The sequence below is a fragment of the Chaetodon trifascialis genome, chromosome 23 (genome assembly GCF_039877785.1).
Source record: "Chaetodon trifascialis isolate fChaTrf1 chromosome 23, fChaTrf1.hap1, whole genome shotgun sequence".
NCBI classification, from domain to species: domain Eukaryota; kingdom Metazoa; phylum Chordata; class Actinopteri; order Chaetodontiformes; family Chaetodontidae; genus Chaetodon; species Chaetodon trifascialis.
Window position 1 is genome coordinate 5,927,407 of NC_092078.1, and position 17,594 is coordinate 5,945,000.

Below are 17,594 nucleotides of genomic sequence, written 5' to 3' on the forward strand. Positions count from 1 at the left end.
TCAGGTGATGGTCGTTGCACCGTGTGACAAAGCTACGAGCACATGCGGTCATACTTTTTATTAGACTCCTTCAAAATCCTCACTACATATATTAAATGAGTCTGGAGCAGAGGCATACACGCACGGGGTGGTAATTCTAGTTTGTTTGTTTTTTTGCTTGCAGGTGGGTACTACCTGACCAGCGTGTACGCCAGCCTGTGTCTGATCCAGAGCCTGGACAGGGAGCAGCCGTTCTCAGGCTGCCTGACGCCGGAGGCCCAGGAGACGCTGAAGGAGTGGAGCTGCAGACGGAGCCGAGAGGCCCAGAGACAAAAGGAGAACCAGCAGAACCAGGTGGGCTCCAGAGGTTTTGATTGTAGTTGTACGATGCAGAAACACTGATAGTGTTACAGCCTGTGTGGGTTTGTACACTGATCTACTTTATAGCTGTCACACATAGCTGCCCTGTGTGAAATACTGATTGATGCGCAGACAAAAGGAACTCCTACTTATTCTGCAGTGAAACAAATCTATGGGATATTCTCAGCTGTACCCTGTGACTGACATGATGGAAATATTAGATTAAAGAAACTGAACTTCTTTTACGTCAGTGGAAATACAATATGCATTTTTGTCATTTGTGTGAAAACATGAAATTTATTTTTTTAACTCCCTCAATGCGTTGGACAGCTCCTGATGCTTATGAGAGCGTCTGCAGAGGAGAAAGTGACAGATTAAGTGATGCTGATTAAAAGCTGAGAAATTCTAAAACCTGTAATGTAATGTGATTGACAGCAGGGGTCTGTACTTTAATCCAGATGTTGCGCAGGTTGTGAACTATATCAGATCAGAGAAGGGCCAAAAACTGTTTCCACATATGTGCTCTCAGTTGTTGTTTATTTGGATCCTCATTAATTGTTACCTTACCAACAACTACAGGGGTGCTGGGATTGTTGCGTGCTGATTTGAACACCATAATACCATAAAGTTCAGTTTATTACCTTAAATGTTTTTTTTAGAAAGCTGCAAAGGCACCACGCGGTGTAAAGGCTGATCAGAGCTGTGATTTGGAAAGGTCAAAGGTCAGCTCAACTCTGGTTCTGACTTCAAATCTCAATCAAGGTCACAAATGTAACGAGCAAAGCAACAGTTTTGCCCCTGAAATGTGGACAAATATAATCTGAACCTGTAGTTTTACCTAGTTAGCAACAGTGGTGGAATGTAACTAAGTACATTTACTCTGTACTCTTCAGTCTGAACACACTTGGGGAATTTGTACTTTGAGTATTTCCATTTTGTGCAACTTTATACTTCTTCTGTTTTTGCTCCACTACATTTGACTGACAGCTTTACTTACTGGTACAATTTGGTCCATGCTCTGCTTGTGCATTGAAAACCATGTAATTCCAAATTTTGTGATTTTTAATTTTTCTGATTAACTATTACCTCTTAAGATAAACACACTCTTTAAAAACCCTCTTGGATTAGCTGGAAAATGCACCGTCACAAAGCTGAAAATGGGCTGTTTTTCTGAGCTCACAAAAAGTCGACTTTCTGGAGATACGTGGTTCTCACGCTACAAACATACGATGATCTTACAGAAAATGATGCATTGCTGCAGATTAAATTAGCCAACAGCATATAAAGTGATTAAAATGAGCTCCACCTTAAACACACAGCAGTACAATACAGCATACACATTAATGCAGCTGTAATATAAATCCAAAAACATCAGATATGATAATAAAACACTGACAGGGAGCATTTTACTGCACTGTGAGTACTTTTACTTTTCATCCTTTAAGTCCGTTTTGCTGCGTAATACTGCAGTGAGGTTTTGAATGCAGGACTTTTACTTGTAGTGGAGTGTTTCACAGTGTGTACTTTTACTAAAGTAAAGCATCTAAATGTATGAAATGATCTGTCCTGATATCCAGAGGCTGAACTGGAGCTTATCTGGTACCTGAAGAAGTTTCAACCAGACACTAAAGATGATCACTGAGCTGTTTCCACATTCAACTAATCAAACTTGAACCAGTTTTTTCTTTGTTTTTTAAATGCCACAAAAGAGAAACGACAACAAAAACAAGGCGATAATCCATCCAGAGAGGTCAGACTTCACGTTAATTATGCTGATGGCGATGCACGCTGAGCAACATCAGATTATCCTACATCTGCGACTGGCGGGTGGGGTAGAACGAGCAACAGCAATCCATATTTGATTCACCTCAGGTATTACTGACAGTACTCAAATGTTCTGCAGGTCGCGCGAAAGGTGACGATTTTCAGTGGAACAGTAGGTCATCCACCAAAAGTCAGACAGCACACCTGGATTTCCCTCCTTTGCGTGCAAACACGTTTCAAATTCATTTGAGGGGATTAGTTTTTAGGCATTTTTAGAAGTAATCCTCTGATCTGGGGCCGCCGGCTTACGACGGGGCACGCACTAATGCACACACGCGCTTTTACCTACACTCTCCTGCTATCGCTCTGCCGGCCTCAGATTGGCGTAGCGGTCCACCAGATGCCATGGAAAAAAGGCATTGTCATCCACAACGTTTCTGTCTCGTCACGTGGTGCCTCTCCTGGCTTCAAATAGCCGATCTAGCTCACCCGGCAGCCAGATTTTCCACTGACACAGGCGGGGATCAGTGAGCCAAGTGCTATGAAGAAGTGGGCGGTCAGATAACATGAAATTTATTGAGCTGCATCTACCCATCGAAGCAGGCAAACACAATATGCACACGGACAGCGAGGAGCTCAGTGACTCTGTAAGTTGTGATGATGGCTGACCTGTTGATTGTTATTGCCGGTGTGTGTTTTTCCTTTTTTTTTTTTCTTGGTTTAGAGCATATTTGGCCACTTGTGCATCTGTGGGGGGAAAGCTGTGCATACAGGTAGGATGTGTTGTCTGTGTGTGTGTGTGTGTGTGTGTGTGTGTGTGTGTGTGTGTGTGTGTGTGTGTGTGTGTGTGTGTGTGTGTGTGTGGCAGAGACAGGGATTCTCACTGGTTTCTCAAGACTGGATGTTTGGTTAAAGGATTATGTTCAGTATGTTTTCATTGTGTGTGTGTTTTAAAGGGAGTTGTGAGGGCGTCTGTAGGTGGTTGAATCTGACATTATATAATAGCTCAGGTGCAGCACAACTGATGGTAAGTGTTTGATGAGTGGCAATTGTTGAGACAGACTCGTTAGTTGTGTGTGTGTTCGCTCGCTCGATGTTCCTCTGAAAATGTCAGAAAGTTTCTGTTTGGATCAAAGTGCAGAGGGAAAACTTCGCCACGGTAGAGCGAGCTTAATGGATTATATTCGATCAGTTTGGACGAGGACGGTCTCTGGTGGATTCACGCTGGGAGTCTGTCAACCAGGCTGAGACGTGCAACAGGAAAAAAAAAAGAGCAATTTTCCGAAGATGATTTTCATATAAAGCTCTTGGACCTGCCGCTTGTGTGTGTGGGAAGCACGAGCTTTGTTTCAGAGAGAATTTCTTTTCTAAACATCATTTTGGCTCATTCGCTGCAGTGGATTATCAGCCAGTGTGTTTGCACAGCTCTCACTCCTCCTCTGGCTCCATCTCTCTCCTCCCCCTCTTCTGCCCTCACTCCATAAGCCTCTTGACCTCTGTTTTGCATGAATACAGTATATATTCACTCTTTTTTTCCCCTCTCTTTCTCTCCTCCTCCTCCCTCCAGAGGTGCGTTCGGATACTGTTCCAGGACGGGGAGCGGAGCGCCGTGCGGACGTTGCAGTGGAGAGCCGGGGAGACCAGCCAGGCCCTGGCGCAGCTGTGCGCCACCACCTTCGGAGTGTCCGACCCACAGCAATACACCCTGTACTGGCGCAGCGGCGGCGAGATGAGGGCCCTGCCGCCTCAGGCCCAGCCCCAGGACCTGGCCAGCCACAGCGAGGGAGGCCCCTCGCTCTCCTACCTGAGGACCGACCACGACTTCAGCAAGATGCGGCGGCTCACCAGAGGTGGCGCCGTGGACCTGAGCGAGTCGGTGTGTGAGGAGTGAGTGGGAGGCAGGAGGAAGGAGGGAGGAGGAGGAGATGGATGGCTGCTCTCGCTTTCTCTCTCGTTCTCTCTCTTGTTCTGTCTCTTTCTCTCCGGCGGTGTGTTGTGTCTCGTCGTGGGTCAGGACTTGTTGTGAAAAACTACAGCCCTTCTCCAGACTGGGAGCAGACCTTAAACGGTAAACTCTTCCCTGAATGGACCAGCATGCAGAGAGCAGGACCAACATAGGGACTGTTGCCAAAAGTTGTACTATGTACCACTCAGTGTGGCTGCTGGTGTAAAGGAGTGTGCTATTTGTGACATGGAAAATGTGTAATTAATGGATTTGGTCGTTATTTGAAACATGAACCCAGAGTTATACCATGAAGGGATTACATCATTAAACACGTGAGGAGGCTCAAATCCAAAGACAAATTCTGTGAGACTACTGTTGCCTGGAAACAAACATCACTTCCTGTACGCACACGAGAAGGCAAATTGTCCACCGCGGTGATGTAACCCTTTCACGGTATAGTTCTGGGCACAGTCTAAAAGACACTTGGATGTTTTATTACTTCACTTTTATGTGTAAAAGTCTGCAGATTTTGGGATGGAGCCGTGTTATTAAAGGGTGTGGGGAAGCAGACCTTTCTGTGCTCTCTGGAATACAGCGTGACAAAAAGGTGAGATGTGTTATAGCCAAGACCAAACCTCAATACCAAAGGGACAAAAAAACAACAACGACAGATAACGAGAGGCCATTTTGTTACACAACAGGTGTTTACGTTGAAGGAAATCAGGTGTACGAGCTCGCGAGAAGCTTTAAATCAGCCGTTTATTTTTAGAATCACCCACAGAGACAGTTTTATTTTTGCTTTTTGAGAAAAAAGCAGACTCTGCTCCTTGCTCGCGTATTCTATTAAGTGTTTTTGGCAGGTTCAGTAATGAGCGAGTAGGAGGGAAGTGATAGAAAAGCATCAGCTCTCTGTTTTTAAAACCATGTGAGAAAAAAAAAACAACAACATCACATCGACACAACCTGCAACAGATTTACTGAATGACTTGCGAATGTATTAAAATCTTTGTGCGTGTCAGACTTTAATCCCTTCACAACTGCATTCATTTCACGTTTCAACTCACTGCTTTTCAGTTCTACTGTTTCTCTTGGCCGTACTGGAAAATAACTGCGTTACAACCTGGACTGAGAGGACAGTCTGACCAATAAACCAGGACCTCCCGGTGACTGGTAGAATGTAAATGTAAAAGTCACCAGCTTCTGGTGGCTCCTGCTGCAAGTCATCACTATCAACTGACTGTTCGCCTCATTATCAGTTATCATGTTCTGTATTTAAAACTAACTTTTAATTGTTCAATTTGTTGGGTAGATATCAAACCTAAGTATGGATTTTCAACATATCTGGAGTTTTCAATCAGCTGAGGAGGTTCGTTCTGAGAACTATGACGTGCTTTGGACATTATTGCATGCTTTTTCATTTAACGTGAAGGTTCTGCGGATGTGGTGTGTGTGTGTGTGTGTGTGCGTGAAGCATGTGTTCATTGTGAGAGCTCACTATTTCTTTTCAGTGTGAAAACACATTACTGTATTTCGTCAGGTAACTCGGTATCGCAATAAAAATTGCAATATTTGGTCGCAATGTGGTTACATGCAGTTTTGGGTTGTGGTGGGATTGTGGATGTTGTCATGTGGTGTCTTAAGCACACTCAGCCACTAGAGGGCAGCAAACACCTGCACCGTTTTACTCCTGCCTTTAAACTTTGTGTTGTTTGTTCAGGGTTTGTGGTTTCTTATGTGCCAACAGAGCTGATGTTTTTGCTATTTTTGATTTAAAAGCAGCTCTTCTCACCTTCAACACAAGGCTCGAGTAGCATGTTTGATAAGATTTATTTAAAAAGCTTCTTAACCCTCTAAAAAATCCTCAAACATTTGAGTAATAAAATGTTAGGAATGACATTGCCCAAATGCAAAATTAAATAGAAAACCAGGTGTAGTTCGACAGGTTTATGGTTATTTTAAACATTCATATTTCTGCTTCAGTCACTTGGTGTCTTCCAGCATATATTAACATATCTTTCCCATTGTTTCCAGTAGCCTTTTACAAAGTCCCAGGAACTCTGGGCACAACGTGAGGTCAGATATGGGCTTGAAATTTATGGACAGGATTTCACCCAAATGACAGAAGAACAGCAACGTCAAATTTCTGATTCAGTAGCCACAGTGTGTAAACAAACAAACAAACAAACAAACAAACAAACAAACAAACAAACAAACAAACAAAAGGCTTATAAAAGTATTTGTTCAGTGTGTCCCAAAAATACTTATAGTGAATTAATGCAAAATAAACCAGGATGGGGGCTGCACGGTGGCGCAGCAGGTAGTGCGGGTGCCTCACAGCAAGAAGGTTGCCGGTTCGATCCCCGGGTCAGGCGGGGCCTTTCTGTGTGAAGTTTGCATGTTCTTCCCGTGCATGCGTGGGTTCTCTCCGGGTACTCCGGCTTCCTCCCACAGACCAAAAACATGCTCATTAGGTTAATTGATGACTCTAAATTGTCCGTAGGTGTGAGTGTGAGTGTGAATGTTTGTTTGTCCTTTCATGTGGCCCTGCAATCGGCTGGCGACCGGTTCAGGGTGTACCCCGCCTCTCGCCCATTGTAGCTGGGATAGGCTCCAGCCCCCCGCAACCCCGAAAGGGATAGGCGGTATAGATAATGGATGGATGGATGGATAAACCAGGATGGATACCTGAGACTTAGACTGACTTTTGTGGACATTCTGATATTGTTTTATTATTACAAAACAAATTAGAGGTTTTTTTCTAATATCAATTGATGGATTAAGTAGTTGTTTAGTCTAGAAAATGTCAGAAAATAGATTTTCAAACTGCTGGTTTTGTCCAAAACCCAAATGTAATGTTCACTTTACAATGATATAAACAGAGAAAATCAGCAAATCTTCACATTTCAGAAGCAGGAACAAGAGACTGTTTGACGTTTTAACTTGATGAAGGACGATGAAATGACTATAAAAACTGTTTTTCTGCAACTGTCGACTAAAATCGTTTCAGCACTAGCAGGAATGAAGAATCACTATTTTCTGTAAAATGAATTGAGCGCAAACCTTTCAAGGCTATGAGAGGCCAGACGTTGACGTAAAAATTGAAATATTTGGGTGAGGTCATTTATTTTTTTTGAGTTTTATTTTCATCTGACTGCACCTCCCAGTTTTTGCAGCACTCCCAGGCCTTTCTCCTCATACTCGGCCCGGCTCAGCCAGAAGGAGTCCTTGTCTTTCATGATGTTGGCCAGCACCGCGCCGCCCAGGAACACCATGTGTTTACGCCTGGGAGGGTCCTCTATACGGATCTTAAACTTCTGCAAAGGTGAAGAAAGAAGACCGGAGAGGTCATTAAATCACAGAGCTCTACATGTACGTACATACTGCACATTCCCTCTTTTACGCTTTGATGCTCTGTCTCTGTCTGAGGGAGAGCACCAGATACAACTGCTGCTCTTCAAATAACCACCTCAATAATCATACTAGCAAAAAAAAGTCACATATTCCCATGAGGGTTAGGGCAAGGCGTTAGGATTAGGATGTCAGACATTAACAAATCACCTACAGTTTATGCTATAGATTATGTTGCTGTTACCTTAATGAACTGTCGCATTTATGCAAAGGTGTTATAGAGTGTCAGAGGTTGTATAACACCATATCTAACATCCTGATGCTGTTTTAAAATACAGATTATCAGCAGTTTAAACCCCACTGCTTCAAAAACATTGTGGATCTTACTGATAGTTTCTCAGTGTCTCCGTCCAGCACCCTCTCCAGGTAGAGCTGCTTGATCTCTCTTTCCAGTCTGGATGGAAGGCCGGGGTACATGGTGGTCCCTCCTGACAGAACAATGTGCTTATAGAAGTCTGCCCTGCACAGAAGAACAGGTGGCAGAGGGGATATTTACATGCTCTGTTTGTCTACAACCCACCTGGCTTTTCCTTTTAGTGTTCACACATTAACCGTAGTGCATTAGCAGAGACAGCAGTGAGGAGACCTGAGGTCAATGTCTGCAGCCTGGATGGTGTTAAACAGCAGCTCAGCCACTCCTGCCCCCTCCACATTGATGAGATGAGGCTGGAAGAGAGCTTCAGGAGCCCCAAACCTCTCTCCACCCACCTTCACCTGCCGGCCGTCAGGGAGCTGCGCCAGAGAGAGTTAAAAAAAATCTGAGCATCCTTTATTTTTGAGCCATATTTGGTGTTAAATAGTTATTTCATCCAGATGCTATTTCATTAAACTGTGTGGTGTGCTGGTGCTGCATCCACGCAGCGGAGCAGAATGAGATATTATGTAATGTATATGTACATGCATTATATAACCACTTTGTATATTTTTTTAATGTGATTGTTGCATCAGTGAAATTATTCTTCAACCTACCGTGAATGACTCCACCAGGTAGGTGGTCTCTGTGGCGAGGCGCTGCTCCTGCTCGATGTTGTATCCCACATAGCAGAGCTTCTCCTTCAACATACGCACCGTCTCAAAGTCGGCCGTGTGGTTGAAGGCGTAACCGCGGAGAAGCAGGAGCTGATGGTGGGAAGACACATGTTTACAACAGCTGCAAGGTTTATTTTTTGTTAAATAGTGTTCTGACCTGCTGTGTTTTCTCAGCTCAGACCATACATCCCAAACATGAACCAAGGGTCTCCCTGCTCACCTTAATGAGGTAGCGTGTGATGTCACGTCCTGCGATGTCCAGCCTGCGTGTGAGGTGGGGTAAAGAAAAGCCCTCATACACCGGACAGATGTGGGTGACGCCATCCCCCGAGTCGACGACCACACCGGTCAGCAAACCTGTAGACAGGGTCGATTCCCAAAAGAGAATTTCATGAAACATTTCCAGCGAATCAGTGAGTCCAACATGGAAGTCAGACTGAAAAGACAAGTTTGATTTCTTGCATTTCTAAGAACTGAAACCCAGTAGGAGGATTTAATCCATCACATATTAATTCACTTCTGGCTTTTGACACCTTACCTTGAGCATAGAGAGTGAGCACAGCCTGAATTGCCACGTAAATGCCGTGAAACTGGTACTTCTCAAACATGACCTCTGTGATCTTCTCCCGGTTTTTGGTGGGGTTCATGGGTGGCTCAGTCAGCAGGATCTTGAGGAAGTAAAAATTTAATACAAACTGAGTAAATACTTTTTTAATTTTTTTGCAGGCATTTGTAACAATAGGTGTTACTGAGCTTTATTTTGAAAGGTTGACCATGTGGGCCTCTGACATTTGTCTTATGTGCACTCAACAAAATACAACAACAGCATCTGGTAAAAATGCATGCACTGCAGCATCTTCTACCTTGCATTCTGATGGGTTGATGTTCAGGCGGTCGGGACCGAAGGTGTAGTCCCACAGGTGGAGCATGTCCTCCCAGCAGCGCACCATACCATTCTCCATGGGGTAAGACACCTCCAGCATGGAGCGACACTCACTGGCCTCATCACCCACCATCAGGTCCTGGTGGAGGGGAGAAGAAGGAGTTCAGCCCCAGTAGAGGCCGACTTTAAAGGGATAAGAGCTGGCCTTCCTGTAAGGTTGTCCTCGCATGATACAGGATTAGGACTGGAAATGTTTTCAAGCATTGACTGAATAACAGATACCAGGACCAAGACTTCCTCTTCCATGGGCCCGTCATTGTTTACAGTCTGATTAGCAACTTGTTTTTGACCCAGAGGACATTTATTTTACAAGTATTTCAGTCTAAAAATTTAGCAGATAAAAATCAGGTGGTATTAAATGATCTATGGAAACATTTCAGTCAGACCTCAAAAACTTTACTTTGGAGAAAGTATAGTATATAAGTATATACTATATATATATAGTATATAATAATAGACATTATTCTCAAAATAAGAGCAAACCACAGCAGGCTGGATGTGGATGCATGCAAGCAGACATGAAAGATGAATGTTTAATTCTGTTGAATTGTCCATGATCACAACCCCGATCCCGATGCAGGCTGCTTTTTCATTTTAAAGTAACCTCACCTTTATCTCAATGTTGCCCATTCTGGTGGTAGATCGTATGATCGGTCGACCCACCATGGCGGGGAAGATGTGTTCAGGGAAGTTGGATCCAGCAAAGCCACACTTGACAAACTGTGGACAGATGCGAGCATAAAACATGACTTTTTGTGTGTGTGTGTGTGTGTGTGTGTGAATTAAGTTGTCACTTCTTCTGTGTTCACTGGAACCCAAAATTTATTTGGAAATCCCTGAATCGACACTGCACATTTAATTGTACTCCTGCGTTAAGCCTTTTGTATGGATCATTTCCATCAGTTCCATTGAGTTTAATCTGGCACTAATCCAGGAAACTGTCCCAGAGTGTATTATCATGACACATTTACCAGATTATTTATCAGCAACTGCAATTTCATCATATTTTTAAAAGTATGTGGAATAATTCATTTGGCAGCCATTTGGGAAATTAAATACAGGCTATTGTTTCATTGCTTTTAAACAGCCTGCAGTTCACTACAGGCTATCTGCTTCTCTGCCTGTCATGACTGCACCTCATAATGTAGTGTCTCAACTTGTCTTTGTGACCATAGACACATTCCTTAGCCTGGAGGGATGCAATACATTCCAAGCAGAAGCAAAACTAGGATACAGCTGGTATCTGACTGCAGGTACAGGTCGGTTTGTAACCCATATTTGTCATAAGAGCCAATTCCTGGATATCAACACTTACAAGACACAACAGAGAAATGTTTCAGTTCCTCAAATCTCTCTTCCTGCTTTTCATCCAATTGTTGCTCAGTTCAAAACATCACAACCATTTATGGCTGTGTGTGCACTTCAGAGGCAGGGTGACAAGTCCAGACAGATGTGGAATCAGGCTGCAGTATGCACACAGATTCACTCCCTTCAGACGTGATCCACTACATGATCCAGATGCAAACTTTGGCTTCTTAGAAAAACCACTTCAATATAAAACAAATCTGGTTTGCATTCAAAATGGAAGATGACACTTTGAATACAAGCTAATATCTACTGGAAAAGAATAAAGCCACTGACCAGAGCTGTTAATAGGCTGTCAAGAAACTGTATGGTACAATACAGACACTTTGATCCATTTCACTTACCCCTGTCCCATTGTCGCAGACCACCACTTTTCTCCCCTCACTGTCCATGCTTAAAAAATACTACAAACAGCTCAAGATACTCCCTCCTGTCAGGACAGGGGTCTGACTCACAAGTAACCAAATTACATGAATTTAGCAATGCCTGCAACTGACAGGTAAGCAGAAGTCTCCGTCTTCCTCCTTCAGGCGTGGGAGGGATTACTGAATGTGAGGACGCCCATTTTCTGTGGCCAGGGAGGAGGGACACCTACACCCTTTTTTTTTTTATAAGGGAAACAGGTAGTGCTCTTTTTATTGAGGCATTTAGAAATCATTTCTAAAGCTGACATTTCCTCAGACTGCTCATTTTGCAATAAACAAGGAACACTCGGTCCATTTATTGTTAGTTTATTGTTTAGTTTCTCAAAACAGATAAAACTGAAGCAAGCATGATCTTGCTGTTGAATTTAATACTGGAAAAGATAGTAGATTATAGATTATAGCGTCAAGCTTTTGTTCCTTAAAGTAAATGAATTCCAAGCCATACAGCAGAAAATTATTTAATTCTAAATAATTTATGTATGATAAAAACTATTTATTTATTTTTTAATTTGAATGCGATTATAAAACAAATTAAAGTATGTAGTCTTTAATTATTTCTATGTATAACCTATGATATGTATGTTCTTATATTTTGAAAGAGACTCTGGGAAGCGTCGTTTTCCGCCCCCTTAAATCGTTGGTCTAAACTACAAGCAAAAATCAAGACGTCGCTTCCGGCCGCCATCTTTGTCTTGTTAAAGAAACAGTTGCAACTTGTGAACAGTGTTGAAAGTCCCAGCAGAGACAACATTGGTCATTCAAGCTGTGTAAGTGTGGGTAAGTGTGTTCTTTCCCCTGAACTTTGTTTTCATCTTCAGAAAAACATGCTAGAGACTAGAAGGTTATGCTAATCATCAGTGCTAAAGTCTTAGCTAGCTACATGTAAAACTATGATTTCTATTAGCAGAGTTAGCTAACTGCTTCTCACAGTGGAGCGCCTGGCAGCTAAGGAGCCAGATATTTTCCTTAGGAGCCCAAACAGAGATATAATTAACATCCGTGAGGTGGGCCGAAAGCTGTGTAAAAGTTTGCTAACATCGATCATGTCAACTTTGAGAAATGTGGAGAACAGGGAAATCCTTAATGTACCTGCACCTGTGCTTTTACTGCCCTGATAAAATGTGAGCCAGGGCCATGAATCTGAACCACATAGGAGGATGGTGACCTCTGACTTATAATGTGAGACGTGTGGTGAGCTAGAGAAAGACTAGAATGCAGTTTGTGTCTGTTTTTGTGTCACAGCTCGCTCCTGAGACGATTCACGCTGCAGGAGGACGTCCCACCGACTGTCAGACCACAGCAAACCACCAGATCCATGTCTTTTTTCACCCACAAGGTAAATAAACCCCATCAATGAAAAGCTCAGTTTGCAGAAATGGGAGGCGCTGTCTGTAAGTAGAGTATATTACAGCTCTCCTTTTGTCTCTGGGTCTTTAAATGGGGCAAAGCATGGTGGCAGTCATTGCTTATCACTTCAAAAAAATTCTTTATTGCCTTATGGAGGCTGCTAATACTAATCAGATAGATAAAATAGAATTAATGAGGGCAGAAATGTTGAAATCCCTTTGACTTAATGCTGTGTGTGAAATGCAAGAATTTATACTTAATCTGAGGACCTAATTTAGAAATAACTTTACCAGTGAAACAAAGAAATTCAAGGATTGGCTCAATGATGATGAGCTACAGAAATACTTAAAATGTTATTTGAAACATTTCAGTTCAGTGTTCAGTGCTGAAAATGGGATTGTTGGATAGATTCATATGGTACAACTGTGTTTTCTACCCAGTGTTGAAGTGGCTTAAAGGAGAGCCAGTTTAGGGATTGTCCCTCAGTTTAAGTGTAGAAACCATTTTACTGTAAGGACTGTATGTGGCGTCAGACTCGAGTCCTTTCACACTATACTAATACTGTCCGGAACTTATAAATGCACTGAGTCACTTAAACTTTGGATAAAAATAGGATCATTTATTTACATAAAACATTTACAAAATACATCTTTTAATCGAAATGCAGTAATGTGTTGTGAGAAGTGATGCTTGTAAGAAAGACAGCAAACAGTAGGCCTTTGAGTGTGTCATTCTGACATGAGGACACAGTCCTAATCTGACTTGGTCTCGCTGTTCTCAAATGTAATAGGCACACTGAGTTAAGACCGATTCGTGCTTTCACATTCGTGCTGTTTCATCGTTTCTGTTTCAGCTCCTGCAGGATCACCACAGCAGCTCAGGAGCGTTTACAAAAAGCCTGACACGATTCAAACAGTCACCACAATACAAGTGACAACAGGTAAAACACAGCTGGTAGCAAAATGCTTTGTATTTTAGCAGCACATGTGCATCATTAGTCACACAAAGTCTCTCTGAGCATATGTTATTGTTTGCGTTGCATTGTAAAAGAGTGATGCCCTTAGTTCCTTTTTAAGGCAGTGAAATGTGTTTATTTGGTCAGTCTCCATGTTTACATGCACATTATAACCTCAGAAAATCTTGGTTATGCTTACGCCGAAGAAACTTATCGGATTTATGTGTTTTTAATAAGCAAATTAAATTGTTTTCATGACGCTTTCCACAGCTGGCATAATGCCGTAATGTGAAGATAATAATGTGCATATAAATGTAGTGACATTTAATAGCCTACTCAAGGCATTGTTCATTGTGTCCTCACAATTTCCATACAAATGAATTGTGTAGCTGAGATAACAACTATTAGAAAATCATCTATCCAAAAATATTTACTGAAAGCAGTATCAAAACTTAAAATATTAACATTCACATTACCTAAAGACCATTGGCATTATTCCTATAAATAATAAACTTTGCTTGTTGAGAAACACTTGTTCATGTAGAAGCACCTGTCCTATGTTTATCTATCAAGAATTAATACAACAGTCAAGGTCATGTGCCATGGTGCTTTTTTAAGTGCATGTTGTTTTTGCATATCATTCCCTTTCAATGTCCACTCAACATCCACATCGAGTGGCCTCATCGTCACCCTCCTCCCACTGACAACGCCTCCAGTCCAGACAGTCCAAGTGTCTTTGTGTCCGTGAAAAGTTTCTGTCGTCTCAAGACTCGAACTCGCTATCGCTGCTGACGGAGATGTCCGGGGTGGAGGCTCCTATTCCTCTGCGCTCGGTCTCTGTGCTGCAGTCGCTGGCCTCCGGGCTGCCCGGGTGGCGGGGGGAGGTAGGCAACAAGTGGGGGTGATGGCGGCGCTCCTGATGGGAGCCGTCAGGGGAGCTCTCGGAGGGCAGGAGGGAAGGATCCTGCTGCAGTCTGGGTGGAGGGAGAGAGGAGAGAGACGAGAGTGAGCTACCACATCAGTGGCAAAGATGAAGGCCTTTTTCCTCTTTACTTGGCCTCATAATGTCTTTGGTTTGCTTTCTAACAAACCCGCTGAAGGCCATTTGAGTTTTTCACATTATTTTAAAGAAGTTCTGTTTTTGTACAACACAAACTGAATCTTGAACTCACATGAACAGCTAATTTCCAGTCACCGTGAGCCTGAATCTACCCCTTTTCTCCCCTTTATTCATAATCCGCGTGATCATTTGCCAGTTTTGAGATACCTGTTCTTCGCGGATGCTGCGCGGTCTCTTTGGCGGCGGTTCTTGAACCAGTTGCCGACCTGCGTGGGCGTGAGTCCCGTGGCCTGGGCCAAGTGTCGTTTCCTGGACGGGTTGGGGTAGGGGTCTTGGAGGTACCACTCTCTCAACAGACTGCGAGTTCTTTCCTGGAGAACACATAGAAATATGTGGAATATTTAGGCTGGTGCTCCATTAGAGTATCTCCTGTTAACCACACTACAAAGTAGACTTTCATCAGCATGGAATCGCATGTTGTGAAAATTGAAGCATGCCATTTTTAAAAGACACCATATGGTGTTCAGATATCATCCTATTAAAGCACAATCATCTTATCACTGTCGTATGATGCTGAGTGTAATCGTATTAGACTGGATTTATAAATACATGATTACGATCTACATTAGAGGTATACATAATGATGTATATCTACTAAATGGGATCATGTTGAGGGGCTTAATAGGCTGATGGAGAGGCCATCCCTCCAGAGGTTTTGGAGTTAAAGATTAACCACATTTATGAGCAATACTTCACCCTGCCACACGAGGGAGATCACACATATAAACACACGCAACAGGACAGGCGCATGCTTCCTTTACCAGAGACTGTTTTACTACTTAATCGTTGAATGGTTTGTAGCTCATTCCTCCCAAGTTGAGCAAAAAAAGTGGTGTTATCATAACTTTTAACTGAAAAAAATACAACAATTCTGCTTCCAAAAGAACCGCTAATGACCTCATGACAGTGAAACATGAAAATGTTTCAGTAATTATATAAATATACATCACAGGTTATTACTGACACCATTAGCGGTGTCTGTAGGTGATGCACAGATGCTATGGGGAAATCTGGCCTTTGCAACTTGCACACAGTAAATGTTACGACAATGGAAATAAAATAAAAAAGAAAAAGCTACGCTGATGCGACAATTTTAACACAAGAACACAGTAGATATATTAGACATCATTTATGAGATAAATATGTAACATGATGCATGGACACGTTGCACGAGAATCATTTTTAAAATCCAAATAATCAGTGTGTGTCACTGTTTAACAGCACGTCCCGGTCAGAACACCTGAATGAGATCCCTGGTCTCGCATCAGGACACCCCGCTAAAGTAGCTGAGTAGATTTCACGGCAGAAGGCAGAAGGATAACCTCAGCTGTGACCATTATCATCTTAAGAGCTCAAAGACCAGGCTGCTTGATGCAGCAGCGTCAGGTTAAAAAGCACGAGAGCGCAACTGATGGTCCAGTTGTTTCATATCATGTTATAATGTGATGCCAATGAAGGCCGATGAATTCAAATTTCACCCAAACGCGTAGGCTGTGCCGGGGTCCCACCGCGCCATCGTGCCACCTGCATCCATGTGGTTAAATTATAGCACTCCAACATCTATCCCTACGCGGTGGTTACCTTAAAGCAGTGCGTTTTCTGCTCGCCGTCCCAGATGGTGCGGGGCAGGGGGAACTTCTTGCGGATCCGGTACTTCTCCACCGGGCCCAGCGGCCGCCCTCTGAGCCTCTCCGCCTCTCGGTAGTGCGCGTCCAGCCACAGGTCTTGAAGCTTGGCGTGCGACTCGCGCGTAAACCGGTGGCTCTGGAGGATCTGGTAAAGAGCGTCAAAGTTTCCGCCGTGGAAGGCGACCAGCGCTCTCGCGCGCATCACGGACTCGTGTCGGTTCAGCGCCTCCCCGGCGGAGCCAGGGACGGCGGCGGGCAGGGACCAGAGGAACCTGCCGAGGCGCTCGATGTCCCCGGTCTCCTCCAAGTTTTCACACACCCGAGCGACCTGGTCCGGGGTGAACATCGGCAGCGGGAACATCTCGGGCTCGTTGCTTCTCAGTCGCTCACCGAAAAAGTTTGGAAATGTTCACCAGACAGCATGAACTGATGTATCCAAACGCGCGTAAGGCTCCGTGCGCTCGCCCCTTATGTCAGATTTAACAGGTTTACTGACACTCGCAGCATCTATCTGCTGCCTCTCTGACGCAAAGGAGTCTTTCTTGGTATTTGGGCAAATGCTTCAGAGGAGCCGGTGCGCGGCGGCTCCGAGTTTCCAGAGCAGAGCCGAATAAAGAAAGAGGACAAGGAGTCAAACTGTATTTATAGCTAGATACAATTAGCATCTCTGTAGTTGTTTTGAGAAGGATTATAGGTCCCGGCCATTAGCCTCTTAGTGGGGGGTTGTGTGTACAGAGGTGACTGGCTGATCAGCTTGTTTGGCTTAGCCTGAGGATACATTGACTGCCAGGATGACTGCAGTGAGCAAACAAGCGAGGATAGGTTATTTAATAGGTCGGAGGTGTAGATGGAACCCAGCCCCCGGAGGAGAGGACGAGGAGAGGGCATGCGGAGGGCTGTGCGCTGCAGAAACCAGAAGGCGAACCCAGACCAATCAAAGATGAGTGAAAACATTAAAACCACTCAGGAGCACTTTACTCTGCCACACACTCGTATGGCACAATTAAAAGGCGGCATGCTTATTAAAATCGGCATCACATGTGCCTCGACATTTAGCCGAGAGGACACGTCGGGACACAAAGCTGGTCCCCGACCAGCTAATGCCCATGTAATTAAAACAGACATGGTGGCACCTGTAGGTCATCCTCTCGCCAGGCCAAGACATAATGAAAACGCCTCTAGACATCGATGTGCAGCAGAGCAACTCCAGGACAAGGAATTAATGATCTGCTGCTTGGCTCAATCCTTCTGATCTCAGTAGCTCATTAATCAGTCTTAGGATAATTTCCTTATTAATCAGGTTAAGGATCCTGTAAGCATCTGTCA

At 43.7% G+C, this 17,594-nt stretch overlaps 3 protein-coding genes across 3 annotated transcripts in view; 1 reads left to right on the plus strand and 2 right to left on the minus strand.

Annotated features, from left to right (window-relative positions):
- The window catches only part of rin1b (Ras and Rab interactor 1b), a 28,364-nt gene extending 22,737 nt beyond the window's left edge, over nt 1-5,627 (plus strand). Inside the window, exons 11-12 of the mRNA XM_070993078.1 lie at nt 164-333; nt 3,671-5,627. Of these exons, the coding sequence (XP_070849179.1) occupies nt 164-333; nt 3,671-3,994 (494 nt within the window). The 3' untranslated portion in view covers nt 3,995-5,627. The remainder of the gene's footprint in view (nt 1-163; nt 334-3,670) is intronic.
- Nucleotides 5,628-5,978: 351 nt separating this feature from the next.
- On the minus strand, nt 5,979-11,325 carry LOC139351273 (actin-related protein 2). The gene is made up of 9 exons (XM_070993081.1): nt 11,138-11,325; nt 10,038-10,148; nt 9,349-9,507; nt 9,024-9,153; nt 8,706-8,842; nt 8,426-8,575; nt 8,043-8,188; nt 7,784-7,916; nt 5,979-7,362 (listed from the first exon to the last, which is right to left on the minus strand). The coding sequence occupies exons 1-9, from the start codon at nt 11,183-11,185 to the stop codon at nt 7,192-7,194; spliced, it is 1,185 nt and encodes a 394-aa protein (XP_070849182.1). The 5' UTR covers nt 11,186-11,325; the 3' UTR covers nt 5,979-7,191.
- A 2,941-nt stretch (nt 11,326-14,266) lies between these two features.
- six7 (SIX homeobox 7) lies at nt 14,267-16,861 on the minus strand. Its single transcript, XM_070993280.1, has 3 exons — nt 16,222-16,861; nt 14,788-14,951; nt 14,267-14,494 (listed from the first exon to the last, which is right to left on the minus strand). Exons 1-3 carry the CDS (start codon nt 16,627-16,629, stop codon nt 14,284-14,286), a joined length of 783 nt encoding a protein of 260 aa, XP_070849381.1. The 5' UTR covers nt 16,630-16,861; the 3' UTR covers nt 14,267-14,283.
- Nucleotides 16,862-17,594: the final 733 nt, after the last annotated feature.

What these genes read in the sequence shown, in the direction of transcription:
- LOC139351273 (XM_070993081.1), bottom strand. Translation starts at nt 11,185, where the DNA reads ATGGACAGTGAGGGGAGAAAAGTGGTGGTCTGCGACAATGGGACAGGG. An exon ending in ACCTGGTGGAGTCATTCACG is followed by an intron (nt 8,189 to 8,425) that starts GTAGGTTGAAGA and finishes TCTCTGGCGCAG; the next exon opens with CTCCCTGACGGCCGGCAGGT. An exon ending in GAGACACTGAGAAACTATCA is followed by an intron (nt 7,363 to 7,783) that starts GTAAGATCCACA and finishes TCACCTTTGCAG; the next exon opens with AAGTTTAAGATCCGTATAGA.
- six7 (XM_070993280.1), bottom strand. Translation starts at nt 16,629, where the DNA reads ATGTTCCCGCTGCCGATGTTCACCCCGGACCAGGTCGCTCGGGTGTGT. An exon ending in AGAAAACGCACTGCTTTAAG is followed by an intron (nt 14,952 to 16,221) that starts GTAACCACCGCG and finishes TGTGTTCTCCAG; the next exon opens with GAAAGAACTCGCAGTCTGTT. An exon ending in GCAGCATCCGCGAAGAACAG is followed by an intron (nt 14,495 to 14,787) that starts GTATCTCAAAAC and finishes CCCTCCACCCAG; the next exon opens with ACTGCAGCAGGATCCTTCCC.